This window comes from Rhinolophus hipposideros (genome assembly GCF_964194185.1).
Source record: "Rhinolophus hipposideros genome assembly, chromosome: 15".
NCBI lineage: Eukaryota > Metazoa > Chordata > Mammalia > Chiroptera > Rhinolophidae > Rhinolophus > Rhinolophus hipposideros.
In genome coordinates, this window is record NC_138061.1 from 16,576,629 (window position 1) to 16,603,820 (window position 27,192).

Below are 27,192 nucleotides of genomic sequence, written 5' to 3' on the forward strand. Positions count from 1 at the left end.
CGTTCACATTCATATGCTAAACTCAGTTAAAAATAGACTCAAGACGAGCCTGACTTCACTTTTAATTTTAGCCTGGTGATGAACACGCCCTAAAGACAGAAAGTCACCGGGCATTTTCCTGAGTGCAATGATCTTTATATTTTTATAAAAAGGAAATGCAGCATGTTCTATTAATAAAAGTGCTGTAGCCTCGGTTAAATATGGACAGTTCGTAAATCAGGGCTCCCTCTGGCTGAACTGCCCAGGGCCTTCGGCTGCCTCACACCCAAGCCCTGGCAAGTGGGCAGGCCACATGCAGTGGGGGAAAATGAGCCGGACGCCCAGGGATCAAAGGCCACAAGGTATGGCTCTGGGACACTTCCCAGGTGACCAAGTGACTCAACCAAGGGCACTGGCCAAGAACTCTTAAAGGGCTCCAGAAAAGATCCACATTGCAGGATGGAGCCCTGCGTGTTTTGAGATTTAGTGAGGAAAGGGGGGTGAATTATGGCTGTAAGAGGTAAACAGGGTAGAAGGGAGAAAATGTGGCGCTTCCTTCAGAAAAGACGAGCAATTTCACCTTTGCCTCCCAGTCTCAAAGACAGCGAAGTTCAAGTTGCCTCCAGCTATCCAGTTGGACTTTTACATGGACCCACCTAAGAAGGGTCTTCACCAGCTGCTCTTAGCTATCAAGCCATGCAACAAAATACAACCTGGCCAGGTGGAAAAATGATCGTCTTAGATTGCTGAGCCTACTAAATGGCAATTCCAAACTTAGGCAACTCCAGGTCCTGGAGAAAGTGCTGGAGAATGTGTGCTAGGGCTGGGGAGGAGGGTGTCCAGGTCATAAGGCATTTCCAAATACTCAATGCCCAGCCCAGTTTTGGGATTCTTAGGAACTCAGTGAACCATGCTTCAGCTTTCTCTTCTAAATATATATCTGAGGCCTTACAAGCTCATGTAATCCTACCAACAACCATTAGAGGTTGATTGAAGAAACTGAGGCACAGAACAGTCAGGTCATAAAGCTAGTAAGTGACAGGCCATGCTATTTTCACACAGGTCTCCCAATCCCAAACCCAGGGTGGTGCAATAGGAAAGGCCCAACCAGGTCAAGGTGGGAGGTATGCAGTCTTTCTATCTTCCTGCCCTTCACTGGGGTAAATTTATCTCTCTCAGAGGAAGACCAACTTGGATGTTTTTTGGTTCTGATTTTTGGTTCTTGTTTTGCTTTTGCCCACATTTTCCCAACTTTGTATGATGGCTGTTTGTGGAATCCAATAAACCCTCAGCCTAAACAATCCCACAACAGTTTGGCCACAGAAATACATAAATTCTACAGAGTAAGATGGAAAGACCTTGAACTTTGGGGACAGAGAGATGTGAGTTAACCCCTTCTAATCGCTACCCAGGTGATTTCAAGGGTATACTCCACAGCCCAAAATTAAATTCAGGGACAGCTGAAATCAGGACTGAACAACTGACTGAGCTGGTAGGTTTTTTAATTTTAGTTTTATTATGGACATTTTCTAATTATACAAAGGTAGAGAGGATGGTATAATGAAATCCCATGTCCCCATCACCCAGCTGCAACAATTATTAACTTTTGGTCACTCTTTTTCACTCTGTACCCACTAGCCCTTCTCACCCTCCACACTATTTTTTTTGAAGCTAATTCCAGATACATCATTTCATCTATAAATACTTTAGCACATAGCTCTAAAACAGAGTAACTTTTTTTTAATTTTAAAGCAATCACAGTATCATTATCACAACTATAAATAAATAGCAAAATAAATTAATACACAAAGAAATAATTCTTTAGCCTCACTATCCAGTGTGTTCAAGTGTCTTCTGAACAGATCTCATAATTTTTATTAGTTGGTTTGTTTGAGCTAGGATTCAAAGATTATAGACTGCACTTTGCTGATAAATATTTTTAATCTCTTCTTAATCCACAGACAACCCCTCCTGCTATTCTTATTCTTACAAAAATTTATTTGCTAAAGAAACCAGGTCTTCTGGCCTGAAGAATGTCCCACATTCCAGTTGGTTGATATTTATCTCCATGGTGTTGTTTTAACGTGTTCCTCTGTCCCCTGTATTTTCTATAAACTGGTAGTTAGATCTTGAGCCTGGCAAAGATTCAGGTTCTATTTCTGATAGTGCTATGTACTTCCCGCTACATCACCTCAATAGGCACATGATGCCTGGACGCTTTCTCTTCTGTCACATTAAGATTGATCAGTGGGTTTGAATGTCATCAGCTAATCCAACCATTATAAAGTTTCCCACCAGCTTTACCTAATGTTTTAGCAGCCATTTGATAACCATGTTGTCAAAACGCATTATTTCACTAAGGGATTCAAAATGGTGAAGTTCCAATTCTATAATTCCTTCTTTATTTATTGGATAGAATTCTTTTATAAAGAAGAGCATTTCCTCACCAACAATTTGGACATCCTAAGGTAACCAGTAAGAAAGGACAGGATAAATGTCTGACTCCTTCCCTTCCTTGACCAGTTTTCAGAACGAGTTGGTTCCCCAACATCTTCCAATGGAGACCCCTGAATTTTTTACCCAGGGATTTTACACAGTGTAATATATTTGATGTATGATGTATGTTAATCCACTCTAGTTTTTCTTTTGAGTGCTCAACTTCTTCCATATTTGGACAATGGGAGGGAGGCCCTTCAACTTAGCTCCTGAGTCCTTTCGAGAGGACAAAAGTAGTCTTTGATAGCTTCTTTGCTTTCTGATATAAGATATTCCAACTCATTTTGTACATTTCCTGTTTCAGACCTATAATCAGCCATTTTTCTGAAGACTCTTAATTCCTTTTAATGGGAAATTATATATAAAGGCCACACAGTCTGGATGTTACAGGTGCTATTGCTACTGAGTTGGTCATTATTTCTAGGCTTTTCAGTGGTCAGAGTTAGGAAATACTTCATTTGTTAAAGAAAACATATATCAAGAGTTCATACTGACATTTCCAATTCATATTTAGGATTACAAGATTTTTACTCATAATCATTGGTTATAAAACTTCCATCTCATTTTACATACTAAAAATATTGGTTTCCGATGATTTTAACATAATTATTTATTTTATATATATATAATATGTATATATAATTCAGAATAGTAATACCGATATCATTACTAACAATATTACTAAAAACGGCTTAAGATTCATGTGGAATTTGTTTTGACCTTAAGATGGATTCCACTATAGATGTATAATCTAATTGTTGTGTTTTAAAGTTGTCTGAAATAATTTTGTGTGGTTAAATGACCAATTTGATACATAAAATTTGCTTCACTTTGCTCTTGATATGGGAGGATTTTTTTTTCTATCTTAATTAAATTTTGTTTATAGTTAAGAAAAGCATCTATAGGGTTCCAAAGTCAAGTCTAGCAAAACAAAATCCATTCAGAAAAGTCTAGCTTCTATCCCTGGCCAATTCATCCATTTCCTCCCTCCCTGTACAAGTAATCATTTGTGTTGATTTACTCTGCCATTTCTTTGAATTACAAACAAATACGTATGTATTTCTCAGATAGAGGGCACCACACTATCTATTTTTGGGGCACCCTGCTTTTTTCACTTAACAATATACCATAGAAATCATCCCATAGCAGTATATACAGAGATCTTCCTCCTTCCTTTTTATGGCTACAGAAAATCCCACTCTATGGACATCCTGTAATTTCTTCAACTATTGGTGGACATTTGGGTTGTTTCCATTCTTTGCTATTACAAATAATGCCACTATGGAAAGCCTCGTGCATATATCTTTTCGGTTTTTTGCCCGTGTATCTTTGGGATAGAGCTCATAAAAAGAATTGTTTGGTCAAAAAATAATGCACATGTAATTTTGCTAGATACTGCCAAATATGCCTTCATAAAAGTGGTACCATTTTTACCTTCCCACCACGAAGTGATATGTTTTCCATGCTGACTTCAATAAGAAAAAAAAAAACTCTCTGAAATCTCAGGGGCCTTAATTAAAAATTCCTGGGGTTTTTAATTAAAACTAATTCAATTCTCGACATTTTGGACAAAGGAAACTGTTTCTGAGAAAGGGCAGTAACGTGCTCAAGGAAATATCCTTATCCCCAGCCTTTCCTGACTTGCATGCACACTTTACATATAATTGTCTCCTCTAATTATGTCAGAGAAGTTAGGCACAGTGTCAAATATTTAGGTTGAAAATATAGGTTAGTTTAGGCCTCTGTGAACCACAATTGGTTCCCTGAGTTGGAAAACCAAAGTGTGGAGGGGTTCGGGGCTTCTCAGTGCTTCTTCCTTTCCTAATCCCTTTTCATCCTTTTAACAAATCACAGATCTAATGTCGTTTGAGTGCTGGCTCCTAGCCACACCCACACCACTGAAGAGCATAACCCCAGTATCCCTTTCCAGTACCCTCCCAGCATCTGAGATTAGGCGGCATGGAGACTAGGCAGCTATTCCTGCTGCTCATCCCTTCTTCTAAGGGCTCTCGTCTGGCCCCTCCCCTCCCTCACCACTGCCACAACCTTAATACAAGTAGCTAACATTTAAGGCCACTTAACATACATGATCTCATTTACTCCTCACCATAACACTTTGAGGTGGATGCCCTATCAGCGCCCATTTTACACCCAAAGAAATGGACGTGGACAGAGGTTAAGCAAGTTGTCCAAGGCTACACAGCTAGCCAGCAAGCAGGGAGCCAGGACGCAAACCCAGGCATTCCCACTGCAATACCTACCTTTTACTGTCGTGCTATGGTGCTTCCTCATTTCAGATGCTCGTTACCTGAGTGCAGAGGGGCCTTTTAACTGACATCGCCACTTCCAGGTGCAAACCTACACACACACACACACACACACAAATACACCTCTGCTAATTATCCTCTCTTTCCCCAATACCAATGTAATCTTCCAGAACACCAATCTTATTACATCAGACCCATGCTTACAAACAGCTACTCAAAAGATACCATCCAAACTCTGTACCTTGAGAAACATGGTTCTGTGTCACCAGCATGCTGCTTTATTTCACATCCTCAGCTCTAACTATTCCCCAGCTACCCCATCCCATGTCAGTGCCCCTTAATTAAAAACACACTCTGACCTCCAGCCAAGTGGAATTCCTCTGAGGCTGCTAGTTCACCATGGTCTTTTTCATCTCTGAAAATGCATTTCTACCTAGGATGCTCTCCTCCCATCTAGACCCCTCCCTCCTCCATCAACCCATCAAGTCCCTGGGCGTAGATGCACAGAGGTTCACAGAGGTCACGTAGCTCAGGGTGACACAGTGGTTCACAGAGGTCACGTAGCTCAGGGTGACCTCCTCGGACAGCTGGACCAGTCCTTCCTGGAGCCGCTCCTCCACCTTCCATCACCCCTCCCTCACCTGCTATAACATGGGTCTCACCCCCACGCCTCTACCCTCTCAACCCTGCTCTCCACCCACACTCATAGCTAATCATTTATTAGGTTTTCTATTTGTTTATCCTTCCAGGATTTTTATGCAACTAAGGCAAACATGAAATCCATATATATTCCTACTCTCTTTTCTTACACAAAAGGTAGAAATGTATACACTTTCTGCACCCTGCTTTTTTCCCCATATCCTTGAGATTTCTCTGTAACAGCACAGAGATGGTATGGGAGGATGTGGCCAAATTGATTTACTAATTCCCTGTTGCTGGACAAGTGACTGTCCCAGTTTTGGGGCCCTAGTTTCAAGGGATTGAGGGTGACCTAGCCCTTCCTGCTCTTTATCCAACGTCAAGGTCCCGGACAGCTCAGGTGTCTGCCAGACAGAGTCCAACTAGACCGGTCACCATCAGAGCCAGGCCACGGTAACAGTCAGCGACGCCTGGGCTCGGGGAGCCGCCCAGGTTCTTCACCTTCGTTTACTTCCAAGAATCACACAGGAGCAGAGGCTGTGATCTCCCAACATCTTGTACTTTCATTGCAGTTTCCTAAATCACAAAACTCAGATCCTGGAGTCACACATCATTCACATCCTAGGTGGGCTCAGAGGAGAAATAAATGCCACCATGTAACAATGCCTAAGCTTGGCATTTTTATTAACAGTTCATCCAGTCCTTTCAGAAATATTTAGTGAGCTGCCTCTAGTATTATTCTTAGGCTGGGGTGCGGGGGGAGGATCGCTAAATAAAACTTCCCTGGTCTTGGAGAGCTTACATGGCACAGGCAAGGTGGGAGGAGGTATAATAGACAATAAAAACATAATAAGTAAGCAAAATTATGTAATCTGTTAGAAGATGACAAGTGCTATAGAGAAAACACGGCAAAGTAAGGGAGATTGGCTGAGAAGGTGCAGGATGCAATTTAAATAGGGTAGTAGGAGTAGGTCTCGTAGAGAAATCGTGGCCAGTATATTATTTTCTGGACAACTCCTTTCTGTGGCTGCCACAGGTCAACTGTCATTACCAATGCCACAATTAAACTGTCATTATTGCAAATGTCAAGGTACTAATGAAGTATCCCGGTGTTGCAGTTGCCTTGAGTTGTGTTGTTTTAGAAATTGCTTGAAATAGGGAGTGAAATGTCTATCATTGGAAGCTTTGATGGAACGGAGTTTAAGGAGTGTTTGAGGTGATCATTTCCACCAGTTCTCTTATTTGGATCGCATCTCACAGAAGAAATTCAGCCTGGAATTTGCCTGTACCTTTAAAGGCACGATCAGATCCCTGGGTAGAGATGACTGAGCGAGACAAAAAAGGTCGCATTCGATACCCACGTACGCAGCACCTTATTCCTATCAAAGCACGTGCACATGTCACCTTACTGATTGTTATAACAAGCCCCACATTCTATAACAACCTTGACCCCCATTTAACCAACGTGGGACCTGAGACTAAGGGCCTTACATCTGCTCACACAGTGGACTGAAGGTGGAACCCAGACCAAAGCTCAGGGTTCTTACTTCCTGGGCGTGTGCCCCCGATTATACTACCTCTCCAAACATCAAGGCCGGGTATTTGTGTCTCTCCCTCTCAGACAAGCAAGCTGAACAAAACCTAAGTCGGAGAAAACCCAGCTTTGGTCTCATATCAGCTCTCACCCCCGAGACCATCCTGAGGGTTTTTTCTTGTCACAAAACCAGTTAGATCAAGTCGCGGTGCAGTTCACTTGCTCCTCGTCTCATCTATTCAACAAACTAGGTGCCAGGGACCCTGCCAGGTGCTGAGGACACCAAAACGAAAGGCAACGGCTCTGTGTGTAGGACTTCACGGGTTCTTTGGAGAGACCAACAAGAGCTAAGTGTGGGGTGCATGCTACAGTGGGGGTCACAGGCATTACAGGAAAGGGGTATCCAACATCCCGTCCTGCGTGGAGTCAGGGAAAGCTCCCTAGAAGAGGTAAGGTCTACGCAGAATCCGTAACGATAGAGGGAATGATTGAGTTGAGGAGAGAGAAGGTGACATAGTAGAAAGAGCAGGAGGGCAGCTAAGAGAGCAAGCCCAGGGCTGGACAGCTTAACGGGGGTAGATACAGAAGGGTTTCTACACTGTCTGAATCTCAACCTATAGGCAACAAGGAGCTAGAGCAAGGCTTTAAGGAAGCAGATGACAAGATTAAGGCTGTGCTGGTGTGGAGAAAAGAATGATCTGAGGACAGGCCCCGCTGGAGGCAGGGGGAGAATCTGGGAAGCCTGAGCTAAGGCAGTGGTGATGGCATGGAAGGGAGGAGCCCAAAGTGGAGCAGGTCAGAGGCCTGGCTCTGAGCCTGGGCTCTTCAATCATTGGCTAGGGGACCCTGAACTACGAGTACTGACTTAATCCCTACCTACTTCACAGAGTTGTTGGAGGATTAAATGGGATAACCTAGGAGGGGAAAGAGTGCCCTACGAACCCTACAGCATGGCAGGAATACAATGCTGTTCACTCACCCCCGGCACCTGTAGACACCTCATCACTAGGAGACTTAACGTGACACAAGCACATAAGTTTTCTCTGCTCGCTTAACTTCCCTAATAGCTGAGTGGCCTTTGGTAAATCTTGTCTTCCTTCTGGACCTGGCTTTCTTCTCTATAAGAGAATTGAATTAGGTGATCTCTAGGGTCCCCTCCAGCTTGAAGTTGTGCAGTTGTGTTGTCTTATTCATCTTGTGTCCCACTTCCATGGTAATAACTATTTGTCAAGTGAAAAATTACTGAAGGAAGATTCATCAGTAGTAGAAAAAAACAAACTAAGCTAATGAGTGACCAACCCTGAACACTAAGATGGAAAAGTCTGTGTTACTTAAACACCTTGAAGGGTCCTAGCACCATGATCCATTCAAAGACATAATAATAAAAATTCAAAGGTGTTTTCACCCAAAAAAATGATTCTTATGTATAACATCTGTGCTTCTAAAAGGTTAAAGTATCATTGGCCTAGATATTTACCCAAGAAAACTAAAAGATATGTCCATACAAAAACTTGCAAAGGAGCTTTTGTGTTCTCTCTCTCTTCCAACATGGCAGTCTCAGCAAAAAAAAAAAAAAAAAAAAAAGAATAAGAAGGGAAAGACTACCTTCCTCACAGACTTTCTGGCTGAAAACGGAGGGACTGGTAGGGGAAGCACCTATGTCCCCAAACCAGTCAACTGAGCTGCTGAAATAGACAACCTAGAAGATGTTCTGACCACTTGGCCCAGTAATGGTGACAATGTGAATAGCGCACCTCCACTGACAGCTCCATCCTGCCCACTGCTCCATGGGCTGCTCAGGAACCCAATATTGACAGGACCCGTCTTCCCAAATTACTACCTTTCGCTGCTTTTGTAGGGAACCTGCCCTATGATGTGAAAGAAGATTCCATTAAGGAATTCTTTAAAGGATTAAATATCAGGGCAGAGTGTTTACCATGTGAACCCAGCAATCCAGAGAGGTTGAAAGGTTCTGGTTACGCTAAGCTTGAGGACCTAGAGTCCTTGTTCGATGCCCTGAGCCTCAATGAAGAGTCTCTAGGTAACAGAAGAATTCAAATGGACCTCGCTGATAAAGCACAGGATAAAGACAGAGATGATCGTTTTCTTGACGGAGATAGAAATCAGGATTCTGACAAAAGAGATAAAGACTGGAGGGCCCATCCTGTCGCAGACAGCTTTGATTACTATCCACCTAGAAGAAGAGATGACAGCTTTGGAGACAAGTATTGAGATTATTATGACTCAGACCGATACCGTGATGGGTATCGGGCCAGTTATGCTGAAGGCCCGTGCCAGAACACGGATCGATACGAGGCTGGCATCATTATGACAGAGGAAGCAGAGACTATGACAGAGGCTATGATTCCGGGATAGGCAGTGGCAGAAGAGCATTTGGTAGGGGGTACCGTAGGGATGATGATGACAGAGGAGGTGAGGACCACTGCGAAGACAGGTATGACAGACACGATGATCAATCATGGAGCTCCAGAGATGATTACTCTCAGGATGATTATAGGCGTGAGGATAGAAGCCCCTTCCCCCAAAGACCCAAATTGAACGTAAAGCCTCAGAGCACTCCTAAGGAAGATGATTCCTCCAGCACCTTCCACTCCAGTCGAGGAGCCTCTATCTTTGGGGGACAAAGCGTGTTGACACAGCTGCTAGAGAACAAGAAGTAGAGGAGTGGCTACAGAAAGAAAAGGAGAATCTGCAGCATCAGCTGGATGAGCCAAAACTAGAAGGATGGGCTCGGGAGAGACACCCAACCTGGCGAAGTGAAGAAACCCAGGACCAGGACAGATGATCAAGGACAGGAAGTGAGTTACCACAGATGGGGCCCTCAGTCAGCCACATCTGACAGAAATTCAAGAAGGAGAGTGAAAAGTCTCTAGAAAATGAAACACTCAATAAGGAGGAAGACCGTCACTCTCCAACTTCCAAGTGTCCCAAACCTCAATGGCCTCTAAAGGTAGTGCCAGCCCATCCACCAAAGGAGAATGCTTTTGTAAAGCAAAGTTCTAACCCTCCTGCTGGACCTCAGAGCGCCGACTCAGAGCAGCCATCTCCTACAAGGTGGTGGGGGGAAGCGATTCCAGCTTAATCATCTGGGGAGGGACCAGCAAGGAAAGATGAAAATAAAGTGGATGGGGTGAGTGTCCCAAAAGGCCAAAGTGGGAACTACAGCCAGGGTGTAGGAGATGGAGGGAACAAAGACCACTGGAAGGAGTCAGATAGGAAAGGAAGCAAAAAGGATCAAGCAAAAAAGGATCTCAGTCCGCATCTGAGCCAAAGAAACCTGCAGATAATCCAGCCTCCAAGTTCAGTTCTACAAGCAAGTATGTTGCTCTCTCCGTCGACGCGAAGGTAAAAACGAGGGAGAAGATTACACCGAATAGACCGATACATCCTGTGCTTTTTCTGAGTCTCTCGCTACCCTGGAACATTCTAGAACAAATTAAACCTCTATCCAGACAAGACAAAATAAAACTCACCATCTCCTGGAGACCTTTCTTAACTTTAAAAAACAAAAAAAGAAGTGAAATTCTCGTGCATGCTGCTGCAGCCTTTAACATATTGAACTAACTAGAGAATTACCAATGTAGCCAGAGAAAAAGAGGCTTTTAACGGAAAAGTTGTAGTGCATTTTTATGACACATGCAGTTGCCTATGTGATGAGTGCCTAGGGGTCTCCATTTAGCAAAATGGCAATGACAGTGACACAACGTCTGGAATCTGGTTGGGCAGGAGGGTAGGTATGAGGAACAGTGTGAGATTTCTACCCTTAATTCTTATTATCCTAATGTGGCATATATGAATAAACTCTCCATCCTTGAAAGATAGATTTAGTCTCTGAAGTTGTTCTAATCTCCAGGAGGCTGCCAACCTCTCCTCTTACTTAATTATGAGTTACTGGGGCCAGCCTAGAAGGGGATTCCTTCATTGTTTACCCCCCAGTGGGTAGCTGGGAGTGAGTCCACAGGCCACTAAAGAACAGGACTGCTTGGTGACTAGTAAGTGGGAAAATCCTGGTTTGAAAAGAAGCTTTGGGGAAGTAATGAAGCATTTTGCACCAGTAATAGGGAAAAAAGGTATGACCTCCAACAAGCACATGAAGGGACTTCCTGGACCAGGAAACACTTAGGGGTTGTAAAAATTCCCAAGTCTTTTATGTGTCCTAGTTTCTCCCTTTCAGGAGCTTTCTTCCTGAGAGATCAAATATGTACACATTCTGTTGAAATACTGAAGCTTTAAAAATTTGGGGGTGGCCCGATAGCTCAGGTGGTTGGAGCGCCGTGCTCCTAACACCAAGGTCGCCGGTTTGATTCCCACATGGGCCAATGAGCTGCACCCTCTACTGCTAAGATTGTGAACAACAGCTCTCCCTGGAGCTCGGCTGCCATTAGCAGCTGGAGCTTGGTGTAAGCTGCCGTGGGCTGCCGGGAGTGGCCAGCAGCCATCGTGAGCAGCCAGCAGCCGGTGAGAGCTGCCATGAGCTGATGTGAGCTGCCGACCGATGACCAGTGACCAACTGCCTCAGCCGGGGGAGCACAAGGCTCATAACACCAGCATGGGCCAGGGAGTTGTGTCCTACACAACTAGACTGAGAAACAAGGGCTTGGACCAGAGTGGGGTGGGGGGAGGCGGAAGAAAGGGGAGGGAAAGAAATTTAGACTCTCATCGTCTTATGTTCCTCATGCTACTCTTTCCTATTACTTCTTGAAAAGCAACTTCTGTATAAGCCACATACCGATCTCCCAGGCATTCTCCATCAGCCCCTGGGAGCTATCAAAGGAGGAATCACTGCTTTTCTCAAGTACATCTTGCCTCCTTCCTGTCTTCTGACTCTCTCCTGCTCCCATTCATCCCTGCTTCTGCTTCTTTGACCCCTTTTACACCTCAGAAAACTTTAAAATGAATGGTCTCAGGTGGTGAGTAAGGGCGGATAAATAGGGACAGTTAAATTGGGAGCCTTTCTTATGACCTTGATTGGGGTTTTTTGTTTGGAGCTTTTTATTTTGTTTTGTTTTGTTTTAAACAAGTGTTCTCTCCACTGAAACCTCACACCAATATTTGCATTTATAATGTGGCCTAGACCAATGTGTGGTCATTTCGGTTTTTTTTTTTTTGCTTTTTTTATTTTTTTTTAGCTTCCACCAGAATAAATGATAAAGGAGAGAACTGAAAAAAAAAAAATCTTGCAAAGGAATGTTTGTTTATACCAGCTTTATTTGTAATAGTCAAAAACTGGAAATCTAAATATCCACCAATAGGTGAATGAATAAACAACTTATGATATATCCATAAAATTGAATATGACATAACAATAAAAAGGACCAAACTTTTGAGAGATATATATATTATATATATATATATATATATATATATATATATATATATATATATATATATAAAGATGAATCTTAAAATCACTATGCTGAAAGAAACCCCACAGAATGGGAGAAAATATTTGCAAATCATATGTCTGATAAAAGTCAGGTATCCAGAATTTATAAAGAACTCTTACGATTTCACAACAAAAAGACAAACAACTCAAATGAAAAATGGACAAAGGATATGAATAGACATGTGTCCAAAAAAGATACACAAATAAACGACAAGCATGTGAAAAGATACTCAACAGCATTAGTCAGTACAAATCAAAACTACAGTGAGATAATACATTATACCTGCTAGGGTGGCCATAATTTAAAAAAAGGAAAGTAACAATTGTTGACAAGGTTCTAGAGCAACTGGAACTCGCCTTCATTGCTGGTGAGAAAGTAAAATGGTGCTGTCTCTTTGGAAAACAGTTTGGAGTTTCCTCAATAAGCTATATATAGAGTCACCATATGACTCAGCAATTTCACTCCAAGATATACTATACCCAAAAGAACAGAAAACAGATGTTCAAGCAAAAACTTGTGTACAAATATTCAGAGTAGTACCATTCACAATAGTCAAAAAGTGGAAATAACCCAATCTACCAACTGATGAATGGATAAACAAAATGTTATCTATCCATTCAATGGAATATTATTCAGCAATAAAAAAGGAACGAAGCACTGATATGTGCTATAACACGGATAACACTTGAAAACATTATGCTAAGTAAAAGAAAGCCTGATTCAAAAGGCCACATATTATATGATTCCATTGATATGAAATGTCCAGAATAGGCAAATCCATAGAGACAGAAAGCAGATTAGTAGTTGCCAATGGCCTGGGGGAAGAGTGGGGTGGAGGGAATAGGGAATAACTGCTTAATGGGTACAGGGTTTCCTTTTAGGAAGATGCAAATGTTCTGGAACTAGATAGTGGTTATGATTACACAACATTGTGAATGTACTTAGTGCCAGTGATTATACTTTAAAATAGTAAAAATGGTAAATGTTGCATTATGTTGTATTTTATCCTAAGTTTTAAACATTTCTGAAAAAAATCATTATGCTGAGTGAAAGAAGCCAAGCCAAGCCAAATAAAAACAAACAAACAAACAAAATAAAACAGAGTACTGTGATTCCATTTGCATAAAGTTCCAAAAAAATGCAAACTCATCTATAGTGATAGCAAGCAGATCAGTAATTGCTTAAGGGGAGGGGATCAAGGGAAAGCAAGAAGGATAAATTATAAAAGGCAGTAAGAAACTTTTGAGTGTGACAAAAATATTTTATTATCTTGATTGTTTGATGGATGCTTTAAACATGAGCAGTTTAGTATATTTTAATTATGCCTCAGTAAAAAGACAAAGAAGTTTTAAAAATTACCATTGGCCCTCTAAATTCTTAGACTTACTAAATTTCTATTTGAAATACGCTGAGAAACTCACTGTTTAAAGGTCTTTACTGTAAACCCTTTCACATGTCAAAAGCAAACAATCCTTTCCTGATTTATTGATTCTATTAAGTCTGGTTTTTACATGCCATGGTTTCTTAAAGCAAAAGAACACCTGTAACAATGTCTGCTAAGACCTTTCAAGAAGTACATCTGGTGGAGACTAAGCAAGCTTGATGTGGCTGTGTTTCAGGTCAGGAATTCTTTTTGCTATAAATAGGAAGGAACCTAGGACACTTTAATCATTGCTGAATCCTGGTTTTCTGAATTGGTTCAGAAATGTCTAGTAGAACTTGGCAGACACTCACTTTACAAATCAAACTATCCTATCTGTTATTATTTTAGCACATGCTGAGAGGATTATAAGTGTTTATATACTCTCAGTGAGCATCAAATTCAGATCTTGCCTAACATGCATAACAAGCAGAGTAAGACAGTGAGTCAATGCCAACGTCAGATTTGCTCGTGGAATTTAAATTGGGATATGGATTTCACTGTAAACCGAAAGGCATACTTAAATTACGAAAAAAAGGCGGGTGGGGGAGAAACCCCCCCCAAAATGGTTTTAATTGGATTGCTTAGTTTGTCCCAAATTAAATTTGACCTACTTTCAAATTTACTTCAGCAATATTTTTCTGAACAATATTTTTCTGAACAAAACAAATAATGCTTTCTTTGTAAATGATGGGTTTTCTAGAAATTATTTTGAGGACACGGATATTTACAGAAGTGATATGATTACCTGAATATACATAACATTTTCCCATCCCAGCCCCACCCCACCGGTTCTTGCATAAATATTATTTTTCTTAGCTTTGCTGAGTCCTTGTAAGTTTGTGATTTGATTTCCTCATCTGTAAAATGGGGGAAATAACAGCACTGCTTCAGGATTACTGTTGGATTAAATGATTAAATGGATAAAACATACACAAAGTGCTAGAATAGTAGCTGGCACACAGGAAGCCCTTGATGAATGTTAACCATTATTCACTTGATGTTACTGTTCCCTTTTACAGATGAGAACACTGAGGCTCAGGGTTAGTGGTGGCAAAGCTGATTCTAGAACACAGAGCCTGCTCCTGATTCTTTTAACTTCTCCATACCACTTTCCCCACCCATACATATTTTCTGCATGAAAATAAGAGTACTAATCTGGAAGAGGCAAAAATAGCTATGTAACTTAAATCTAAAAAGCATGAACAAACTGGTAGTCACAGACTAGCTCAGGACTTACCCACTTTAGGCTCCGGGGCAAGTCATCAGTCATTTTTAAAGTCGACTTCATATAGTGCTTTTGAAAAGGAAGATAAAAGGTTTTTTGCAAAGAGTCAATATAGCTTTAAGAGGGTGCCAAAAAAACTGTGTGAGCTAGCAAAAATTACATTAGCATCCACTCACTGCCATTAGCATTAAAGGGAGTTTATATTCATTTTATATGGACATTAAAAAGGACCGCTGCCTGTGACAGAATGCCTGCTATAGAAGTTACGTAGGAAGTAGCTAGCCCATCAGTTAAGTTCCCGTCAAGACAGGACTACAAAAACCCAGAGGCTACAAATAATATGTATGGGCTAGTACAACACAAGCATATTTGCGAGGCTGTCAGATTTAAACTATATCCATTCTAAAGTGACACTTAGCTATCATTTCAATTCCACATATTTCATCGAAGGGGCTTTTTGAGAATATTGGCAAATTAAAAGATAAAACCACTAGACGAAAGTTTGTTGGGAAACAGGATATTCAGAGGGTCTCACCGTATTACTCCCACACAAATCCCTTATCACAAAGAGAAAAATGTCCCATTATGATGGAGAGAGCTGGCAGTAAGCACGTTAACTAAGGGAATCAGACGTAGTAGAACACACATCGCCCACTGCATACCCTTGCCAAAACGCTTAACCTGAATCTGGTCAGTAGAAACAAGAGACATGTCTGATCATGGTTCATTCTGCAAGACAACTAGCCCGAAATCTTCAGACATGAAGAACAGAAAAAGGCGAGTACACTTGCTAAATTAAAAGAGACGTCATAAACAAATGCAAAGCCAGGAATTTTTAAAAATACCCATGAGACATTTTTATGACAATTGGAAAAAGTTAGCAATCTAGTGTTTATTAGAAAAAATTACTTAATCACAATTAATTTCCTTAGATTTATGGTTATGCCACTTACTTGCAAATAGTTCAGGGGGAAAAAATGTGATGCTTGGTTTCAGTTTGGCAGATGGAACAGAGCATGAGACGCGTGGGGAGACCTAGTCTACTACCACACGCAAAAACCTATGGGGGAGAGCTGGCAGGACATAACATACCCAAGGGTGCTTTTCAAAATCTCACTGGGGGTGTGATCAGACTAGAGCCAGTGGATACGTAGTTTAAAAATGCTCTCCATTTCACCTTCTCCCATTATTACAAAAGGGTAGCCTGGCAGAAAATGCAATAGACAGAAAGATGAGGATTCCTATCCCAACCTGACTACTATCTTGCTTTGTGACCTCGGACAACACAGTTGGCTTCTCTGATGCTCACTTGCCTTACCAAGTGAAAAAACCAGGAGGGCTGGGCTACAGCAGCTCTCAGATGCCTTCCAGGTCTAAAATCTAAAATGCTACTGGGCACTTGAGTCTTAAAAACAGTGCAATACTGATATGAAATGTCACTCCTACGTTTGTTCTAAAAAAATTGAAAGTTTTCTTTTCTCCAATTATGAAGTTACTACATGCTCACTGAAAAAAAAAATAGGAAGTATAAAAAAGAAGAAAAGACAAACCACGATGACTGCCCCACCTAGAGTTAGAACCACTGTTAACATCATTGTATGTGTTCTCTGGATGTTTTTCCAGCCTTGCAGACACACTCACACTCATACCCATTTTTCCTATAATACATGAGATACCTGTACGCATGCCATGTGTAATTATTTTTAGTTAACAGTATTATATAGTCTATATTCCATATTAATAAATATAAGATAATAGCATCGTCCTGATGGTTGAATGCTACAACTGTTATTACATGCAAGTGATTTATTTTCTCAACTGAGGAACATTTTGATGGTTTCCAATTTTTGTTCTTCTAGACAATGCTGCAATAAATCTTCTTAGGTATATAACTTAAAGTCTATAAATCAAGATTCAATCAAACAACTCCTGTCCCTTTTTATGCAGACGGTTAAAAACTAATATTTCCAACATCAAATAAAGGTTCTCCGTAACACCAGCCATCAGTGACCTTGCTAGCTGGGAGGGTGCAGGGCCCCGAGGAGACCCAGTCCTTAGGAGGTACTGGATACATTTGGTCTCTTCGGTTCAAGGAGGTCACAGGGAAACCTAAGGCCCAACTTCTGGACAACCATGATCTCTTCGCAAAGTGTTTTTCAGGCCGCGAGCTCTGGGCTGGCTGTCTCTGCAGCCCACACTGCTGACTGACTGCATGTCACAGTTTATGGAGTCCAGTCTCCGCCGCGGCCAGGCTCCTAGAAGATGCCCATAGGTCCTGTGTTTACATGTTTCTGCCTCTAAAAACAATGACATCACCAAACACATTCCCACCTGCCTGTGTTAAATACAACCCAATTTAAATACATGGAAATGATTGGACATGTCTTCTGAATTGTAAGCAGAACTCTTTTTGCAAACTCAAGTATTCAACGTTCCAAGATAATTATTTCAAAATAATCTTTATTTATTACAAATTTCAGTGATTTGAAAACAGTATAAAATGCCCTTCTCACTAACGCTAGCATCTGCTTTTCTCACTTAAAATTATGTCACTGATTCAAATAATTCTTTGCAAATGTTGGAGAAAGCATTTAATTCTCTTTTTATGGTTGTTGCTATTTTTATGAGTGATCAATCTCACAAACAGGTAACTGTGTCCATTGCAAAAATATAAACGATATGGGATATATTCTCTATCAGGTGTACAGGGGGAAAAGGCAGGCATTCTACACTGATGATCACTCAGCAATATTCTTGGAGGTTCACGTAATTTTATTCTTGTAAAGCGCTGCCATCGATCATTTTCAATCCCTGGAGAGGCTGGATTAGGAAGATTAATTGGCTTGTCCAGGTCACCCACTCCCAATTTAGGGTTTTCTTTTCCTCTGTGACCCTCTTTGTCAGAAACACAATAATTAATTTAGAGCAAAGATGCTCATTTTACATTGAACAACACCAGGCAGATCCTAAATCGTTCTATTCAATAATAAATTCAGAATAAATCAAAAGAAGTAACTTAGTGAAATTAATACATCTTTAAAATATATATTACCTTATCTACTCCTTCAGTGTCATGACATTTGGGGTCAGGATTAAGAGCAGATCTAGTAAGAGACGAAAACAAATTTGGGAAAGAGTCTATAGACAAGGTGCAAAATCAGAAAGTAGTATTTAAGATGTCCAGACTGCCGTGAGAGGAGGTTTCCAGGTTTGGGCTAGAGTGGGAAGTGGCAACTGATAACTGATGGGTCTTTACTATGATCGAGAGAAAGCAGGTGCAAAGAAAGGGCAGCAGCAAATGGCCTCGTGCATCCTTAAAGCAAATACCCACATGAAAAGAAGGGCAAAGTGGCGTGAAAACTATCTTTATGGAGTGACAACCACCCCTCAAACACATGCACGACCCTCAGCCTTTTGTTCCTGAACACATGGGAAGATTTATTCGGCAAACTGAGCTACAAGTTATTAACACCTCCTCATGCAAGTTGCCTAACGGCTCCCTTTCTGCTCATAAAATACATTCACAGCAATATGTACCATCTCCCTGACAGATCTGCTGTCAGTGAGTTGAAAAGGTGCCTTGTAAACCATCCAGGGACTTATTTATCTTATAAAAACCAGCGGAATCTAGGAAAGAGGAGGATCAATGAACTTGGTTATAACTTCTGCTGCTGTAAAGACTTTATCATATTAGAATATGCATCATATTCATAGCAATATACATCATATCCTTTGGATATGATACATAAAGAAAATACTGGAGGAGTGAGGGGGGTACTTCCCTTCCACTTCCTTCTCAAACAGCTGGCAGTGATGAGTTGTCCCCAAACTTGCTGTCTGTAAATGTCAAAGACTGAAACCTTAGTTGGGTAGAATTTAAACAGTGACCACCCACTGAGCCAGGCAAAATATCAACCCACTGCCAATACCCCCTTGGTGGTGTTGGAAACCAAATTCACATTCCTGATTCAAAAATGTGCCTGTTTAATTAAAGTCAGGATTTCCCAGTCTTCTCACTGGTGGGAACAAGCAATATTAGGTTCCCAGGATAACACACATATCACCGAGATCCAGTCAGGTTCATTAACCAGAAAGGGAATTGCCATGTGCTTCTTTCTACAAACCACTAATTACCATCTTTGCTCTGATTCTGAATACGGATCACTTTACTTTCTGCAAAACTTTTCAACATGATATTCTAAACACAGCTACCAGTCACTCACACCAGCTGTGGATCCACAACTTTCCCTGTTAAAACACACAAAATCCTACCAGTTATACCATCCCAAACAAGATAATTACCAGGAAATAGAAATCAGATTAAATGAGATTTTGTAGCACTGAAGACCCCTTCGCGCTTTTGTCTGGCTGGGAGACCAGGGTGATGAAGGGAGAAGTGAGACGTGCCTCTGAATTTCTCTTTGGAGTTTTAACCCCACCATCTCAAGCTTCTTTCATTCTTGCTTTCTATGTTTAATTTAATCCATTTGTCCCTTGATTAGACCCCAGTTCCCGAACATTTTGTGGATTCTTGTTTATTAAGGCTGTGAATGGAGCTATATTGGTTTGTCTACTCGAGGATTAGTTGTTGTGGACAAGAAAGAAATATTAGTTTAACTGGAGTCAAGAACTTATAGTCGCAAGAAAAATAAATCAGGGGCAGGGGGGAGAGAAACTGGATAATGTGGGATCATTTCACTGTGAGTCAAATCTGGTGGGTTTCTTTTCCACCTGGTAACTATAAGAAAGACAAAGAGATCTTAACAGATCTGAGGTCACATTCCAACTGACAGATTTGGGCTTCTAAAATTATTAGTTTGATAAATTGCTCAGGAGGTAGCAAAAGAATGAGGGAATAGAAGAATAAAAATGGGTGATAAAATTTTTCTTCTTTCTTTTCCCTACAGCACTGCCATTAGAACAGCTCTGTGTACACCATATGTACAGTCATTTACCATGACTAATGGGAATAATGTACTACATTTCATAATACTGATCTCTTTGGACATTTGAGAAAAACTCGTAACTGGATGGCTATCCTTACTATCTAAAAATACTTATCACAACAAACCCTTAAGCAAAGTTTCCTTTAAAACAAATACCCTTAAGAGGCTTTCTAGAGAAGCAAAGAAACTTTGCAGAATGCTAAGAGCCCACCCTCTCTTCTTCCCTGTGTTGGGTAAACGCTTAATCCTCTCAGATGTTTTCTCCTGCTGAATGCTTGTCTTATGTGCAGTTTAAGATGGTATTTAAAATTTTCAAAATTCCTTCTCCAATTGTATCCCTGTTTCCCCTAAAAATGGACTAAAACTGATGTTAGAAACTGGCACAGATGTTAGAAATTCCATCCTTTTCTCAGAAAAGGACCGAGTATGAGTGAAGTAATGTCCCTTTTGGGCAAATTCTCATTTTCCTCCCCAATTCTGGATGTAATTGTCAGCATGTCCATCAAAGTGGGTGGATATCCCATACAACCGGCTTGCATATCACTCCTTAAGAGTTACATGGAGATCTTTTCCAATGTAGAATGTCTATAAAAGTGTCTGCAATCAGAGGACTCCTTGTAACATTTTCTATTCTGAATCAGGGGATCACTGTGTTTTGCTCTGAAAAGAGTCGGCCAAAAAACATAGTCGGCCAGTGTAACTAATGCCATGCAGAAGGTTACAAACTTGAGAAATTAAAGCTGGATTTATATCTTCGTAAGTCACAAACACATGAAGGTGACACTAGCTATCAAATGCTAAAATAAAACCTTTTCAGTTTTTATAATTGATTTTTATTCAATGTTTATTAAAATAATCTGGTAAGGAAAAAATAAGTCATCTATATTCAAATTAAATATGAAGGCTGATGTCATGCATTAGCCAGGAAGGAACAGTTTGCTTCAAATCAAATAATTTCAGAAAATCACCTATGTGCTCACCTCACAGAAGGTGTATGTGCTTGTTTGGTTAATTTTCACCAAGTTAGTAGTTGCATCGGAGAACTGACTTCAACATTTCACGTAGAATTGAGTGGCTCTGCTTTCATTCTGGAGAGAGTTTTAAAACCGTAAGCCGGAAATTTCCATTTCTAATGTTCATCAAGGTTAATAAATAACTTCTTATAAATCAAGAATTAGGTTTGATTTCAAAGCACAAAACTAAAACATAAACTATATTGGAAATAAAATATTGTAAATGTTTGTGGAGATAAATCCTTATAAAACATTCAGCAACACACACCAGTCAATATTGTCTTACTTCTGCTAGTATGGAGAATATATTTTAAGTCCTCAAATTATTCTGATTTCCAAAACTCATCCCAAATCTCCTCTTAAAGTGTTATCTATATTTCTTGTTGCCCAAATGGCTTACATAATGCTTTACATTTTATCCAGCAATACCTCCACATTGGCCAACTGAGAGAATGCACGTTTAAAACAGAGATCTGACAAGATGTGAGTTATATGTGTCTAAACATTGCTGATAGTCTATACAGGTACTGCCAATATTGCCCAGGAGTCAGGGGTTAACGAAAGCAGAAAGGTCATGGACAATTCCTGACTGAAACCAGGAATGCAATAATAAGAAAACTAAATATGCCGAGTAGAACAAAAGTACGCCACAGAAATTAACTTTCGATGTAGTCTTCATAAGTACCGACACTGGCTTCCATAAAACAAACACCAAAATCAGTTTCTTTATTCATCATCATACCTCATGTGCTTATCAACATAAATGTATACAACAATTCTCTTAGGACCAAATATAAGGTACATGAACAGGAACTGATTTTTACTATGATCGTGACGTTTATTTGACCAAAGTCATTGACTCTACCCGAAATGAAAGCCGTTATTAATGAAAATCAATAAACGTAGACATTAAGAAGTGAAAAAAATTCTTGTAATCCTTAAATGCTACGCATTATGAAGATTAATATCTTCATCATTGTGAAAGAGATTAAAACTCCCCTTATGAATTACATCATAACCCCATTAAAATAACTAGAAAAAAACACAGGTCCCGCCATAAAATTTATTTCATATGCGATCCACTAGAGGAGATTTTCATCCAAAGTCCTTGCTCCCAAAATTCCCAAATCAAGAGGCTGACAGCTCATTTCGCAGCTGAGGGCAACCTCCCCACATTTTCTCAAAGATGGCTGATGTAAACAGCACCTCATAACTTCAGAAAAATGGTTGCTCAGATTAAATTATGCAAACGTAGTTTCAAAATAACATGCTCAAGTTTCAGCGCATTAAAGGTGGACCTGCAAAGCATTTGCCATGTTACGCCTGGTTCCAGTGGAATTTCAGTGGGTATTGAGGGGAGCGCAAACCCCACATCATCCTCATAAAGACGGAAAGATAAGCGCATTAAAATCCAATCCCATGGGCACATTCACCGCCTTGGACCTGGCTCCTGAACACTGATCTGTCACCACTGCGAAATAAGGCAGGCGCTTCTTGAGGTCTCCATCCTGGACTTCTAGCAGAAGGGGGCCATCTTTGAAAAACTCAGTCTTATATTTTAAAAGTAAGATATTCAGAGATGGAATTTTCAAAACAGGGATGAATTTACAAAGTAAATTATTTATTATATGGGGTAACTGAAATACACTTTAAATGATCCATTTTTCACAAAATGGCATTTATTCTTGACCTGACAACATTTCATAGTCAGACACCCGTTTACAAAGATTTTTCTATGAACATAAAATTCCTAGTGGTTTTTTTTTTTCCTACTTAAAAGTAAATGATAGGAAAATGCACAGTGATTACAATTGTAAAGCAAATTCAGTAAACTTAACATGTAGCATAATCTGAAGCCACAAGACACTGCCCGGGCCAGAAGCACATCAGATGTTTCCCAATTAATAACTAGTCAATTCACTTTTTCAGTAACTATAAACTTTAGGTTTAAAATTTTTTTCTCTGTTGCTTTATATTTATATTAAAGACTAAAGAGAAATTTTAAATAATGATGTACATAAACTGTCATCATATTTAGTAAGTCTTAGCTGAAATAATGTGCAAAACAATAGGAACAGAATAGCGATATGAAATATTTTAATTTTCATACAGTTGGAAAGTTACTAGCAGTTGAAAGTTAACAAATTAAAGCAAAAGTGGTCATAAATGGAGCTTTAGTATTCTGCCAGTCAAAAAAAGGGAACCATTTTGTTCTGAAATATGATACCAGCATTCTTTGAATTTTGAATTTGAAAATTCTTTGAAAATTCAAAATTGAATTTTCACTACTCTTCTTTTATATAAATCAGTCTTAATAACAGCATTTAAGTACCATTTACTTCCATTTACGTCCCATCACTGGTAATTTGTCTGACTACATTTTAACAAGTTTATGTAACTCCAAGCATCCATTCAGCAGCGCTGAAAAACGTCTGCTCCGTTCCAGAGGACTGATTTTACTGTGCTTGTGTGTATTTCTCTAGTTTCCTCAGTTTCGCCCAAGCGAAAAGTCATTCAGACTTCCCTACATTGCTTAAATCGCTTTGGGGGCCTTCATTACAAGCTGAGGGAAACCCTTAGGAGAATAAATATCCTTCAAACGAAACAGCACTCTAGGCCTCAAACTGTCGAACAAAATCTTGAAAGAACAAACAAAACGTCATCGTTTTACTTTTTGGTCCCCGGGTGGGCAGAGAGAGCTTCTCTTCTGAGGGCCTGTGGACCACCCCAACCTACTCACGCGTTGGGAAAGCCGGCTGGAAAAGTCACCACCCAAGTCGCACCAGTCCCCGAATCGCGAGATGGTAGGTAATATTAATGGCAACCGGTTGCGTGGCTGAGAACTCTTTGCAAGGGCCTTCTTGAAAAGCGTAAACACGTCTTTCAGGGCAAAGCAAAACATGTTTACAAACCTTCACCACCCTCTTCGCCCAGTGTCACTGGTTGACTTCAGGGGCACCGTTAGGTGGCTTCTTGGTGGCGGCATTTCACCTACGCACCCTCACGCGCGTGCCCACGCTCACACACGGCTCTCCATACATTCCAGCGGCCCCCTGGGACCAGAAACATGAAATACAGTCTCTGGTCCATTTCGCCCCAATTTGGGCTATTCTAGTTCAAAATACCCAGTAACATCCCTGAAGGGAAGAGAAAGCGGATAAGGAAAACCAACGCTACTTTCCCTGAATAGCTTGGTTTTCCTGTCCCCAGTCTCACAAACAGCCAGAATGACAGCGACTCTTCTGCGAGAGTGGGGAGGAAAACTTCAAACGCAAGGCGGCCGAGCGAAGTTCAGCAGGGTCCAGCGAGACGAAGCCGCAGAAGGGGGCGCCTGGGGCGTGTCCCCCCAGGCGCACCCCCGCCCGGCTCCTCTCCCCCTCCACTTACTTTTGGATGATCTGGGGAAGGCCCGCTGGGGGCGGCGGCGGCGGCGGCATCCCTCGCGGGCCCGAGGGCGCTGGGGGCGCCGGGGCACCCGGCACGCCGCGGGCATCTCTGTCCGGTTGCTCAGGGCCGCTGGGCTCCGCGTCCTGGCTCATGGCTGCGGCCAGCACCATGTGAGGCGAGAGCTGCCCCGGCTTGCGGCGACACTGCGCGCGCGAGGGGTGGCCCCGGGGCACGGGCGCTCACTGGCCGGGGTCCCCGTGCCCAGTCCCCTTGTCCTGCCCGGTGGCGCGGGGAGGAGACGCGGGGGGCGGGGAGGAGGCAGTCCCGGCGCCGCCTCCTCCTCCCGCTGCTCCGGCTCCCCCGAGCGGGCCACGCGGGGTGGGGGCCAGGGGGCGTCTCCGGCCGGCAGGGACGGCTCGGCTGCCGGGGGCCGCTCGGCGCCCGGGTGGTCCGGGAGCTCTGAGCGCCGAGCCTGGGCGCTGCGAGCGGGCCGAGGGCGCGGCTTGCGCCACCCACCCCCGAGCGCCCTCAGGCCGGGCTCCGTGCAGCGCAGCGCGACCGCGTGAGGCGGCCGGACGCACGCCAGCCCGCCGCCCGCCGCCGGCCCTCGCTATTCCCGGAGCGCGGCCTTGCGCGCTCCTGCCGAGCGGGGCGAACGGAGCGCGCCCGGGGCGTCCGCGCGCATCGCCAGCGCGAAGTGCGCGGGGCTTGGCCCCTTCCGGCGGCTGGAGGCCGGCCAGCGCCACTCGGGGCTGCGGGGCCCCACCCGCGGTGGGGGAGCTCGCACCCCCCCCCGGCCCGTGGGACTGGGAAGCCCAGGGCTTAGGGGACCAGGCCCGAGGGCTCTCCTCCAGAGCAGTCCCCGCTGCTGATTCCAGGGGTCCCCAGAGGCAGCCCGTGGGGCCGCCGTGGTTTCTTTTCACCTTTCCCCCCTCTTCTCTAAATGACCCGCCACGATCCCGCGACCGCAAGGACAAAACCAAGCATACGTTTTATTCTTGTTATTTGTTGGCGAAATCGCGGTGGAAATGTAAAGGATGAGGAGGAAAGAGTTCGCCGACTTCCAACCGCCCCCATCCCTGCCTCTGAAGTTCGGCTGGCTGGCGGCGCGCGTGTGTGCGCCAGGTCACCTGCACACCCCGGGTCACTGTCGTGGACGCGGGCATCCAGCGCTGAGGGGCCACCACGCAACGGGCAGCTTGATATCCTGACGCGTGGGTGGGAGTCTGCGGAGGCACCTGGTGCCGCAGAAACATCTCAGACCACGGAAGCCAACCAGGAGATCCTTACCGTCCATCGGGCTCACCGGCTTTCTAGACGCGGACACCCGCGGCCTCAGGAAACAAGGAAAAGTATCTTGGCAGCCAGAGCGCACGCCAGGGTAACCCCCGGCCTGGCAAGAAGTTTGCTGAGCGTCTCAAACCCACCCGTCCTCCTTCCGCAGCCACGCGGAGGAAAATTCTGGAGATGAGTTCTCGGGCACCTGACAACTAATTGAATTTCCTTAAAGGTGCTTTCTTCTCTTTGCAGACTGAGTTCCTGTCAACTTCCCCTCCAGCCTCAGGAAACTAAGCCTCCCTTGATTTCTGTCACCCTCCCTAGATCTCCGCCTCTCCTCTCTCTTCCTTCCTTCCTTCCTCTTTTTCCCCCCTCCTTCCTTCTTCCCACAGATAAAATAATACATCAATTCCTTGTATTCATAAAGATCGTCACAATTCTCAAAACTGAGTCTCACCAAAAATCTCAGGTAAAGTGATGTTCATTGTCCCCATTTTGCAAAGGAGGAGGCATCAGGGAGCTTCGTTCCACCAAGGCTAGTTCGAGGCTGCCCCCAAATGAGTCTTCTCAGGTTCTCCGAATGGTTCGTTCCACATCGTTAGTTTCTATCATTTAAGTGTTGACTATGGTTTCCCTAGAATTTCACCTTCTGGGGAACCTCCTTGTGGAGGGAAAGTACCTGGAATTAACATGGCCGCTCTCCCAGGTACTAAAACTAAAATTTTCGCCACGCTTGCAGGAAAATCTCCCTCTGAGAATCTTCCAAAACCTTTATGTAAGGGCTTTGTAGTCAACAAGACAGCTGTTTTTACCAGCGGAGTGACTCAACTTCTGTGAGTGCCAGTTACCAGATTAGGTAAATTGAGACCCTGGCTTACACAGTCAATTAGGATTAGGGATAATGTATGTTGTCGAGCTGGTGCGGGTGGTATTCAATGTGACAGTTATTACAAACATAATTCCTTATATTTCAGCCTTATAGCCAAATAGAACAACAGATCTCAAACTCTAGGAAGCTGAGTGCCTGAAAGTCACAATGTTGGTATAATTAAATCCACCCCCAAAACATTTTTACTGGCACAAAACAAAACACACACACACAAAAACCCCGCATATTATATAGGTGTGGCTCTCTCTGTCTCAAAAATAATGTATCAGTATAGTCAGCATAATAACAGTGGGTAAATCTAGGTAGTCACTGGGCTTCTCTGGCATCCTTTCTGTAAATTTGAAATTTTCAAACTAAGGAAATGGAAAAATCGATAAATAACTCACAAGGTATTTTTCAAAAATCCCATTTCGGTGATCATAGCTTAATATTTGCAAAGTATGTGCTATGTAGTAACTCAAATTTCGATGGAAGCAGATACCAAGGGAGAGCGGAACACTGCAGCAAAAAACCTCAAGCTAGTTCACGTCCTACCTAAGATCCCCACAAAATGTTGCCCAAGATAAAATTGAATTAGCATTTCCATTTTGCAAGTCTAACATTAAATGTATTAAACAGTTCCAATGGAAAACTACTTTCTTTACTTATGTTTTCTCACTTCTTTCCAGGAAGAATGAAAAAGATCACTCGCTGGGGTTGCAGCTATTT

The 27,192-nt window shown here is 42.4% G+C and overlaps 1 protein-coding gene and 1 pseudogene across 2 annotated transcripts in view; one reads left to right on the forward strand and one right to left on the reverse strand.

Annotated features, from left to right (window-relative positions):
- Positions 1-24,604, reverse strand: part of RBM20 (RNA binding motif protein 20) — a 179,221-nt gene extending 154,617 nt beyond the window's left edge. Inside the window, exon 1 of the mRNA XM_081075094.1 lies at positions 24,318-24,604. Within this exon, the coding sequence (XP_080931220.1) occupies positions 24,318-24,487 (170 nt within the window). The 5' untranslated portion in view covers positions 24,488-24,604. The remainder of the gene's footprint in view (positions 1-24,317) is intronic.
- Positions 8,411-10,313, forward strand: LOC308508186 (eukaryotic translation initiation factor 4B-like; annotated as a pseudogene). Its single transcript has one exon. The product of its transcript is annotated as a eukaryotic translation initiation factor 4B-like (transcript).
- Positions 24,605-27,192: the final 2,588 nt, after the last annotated feature.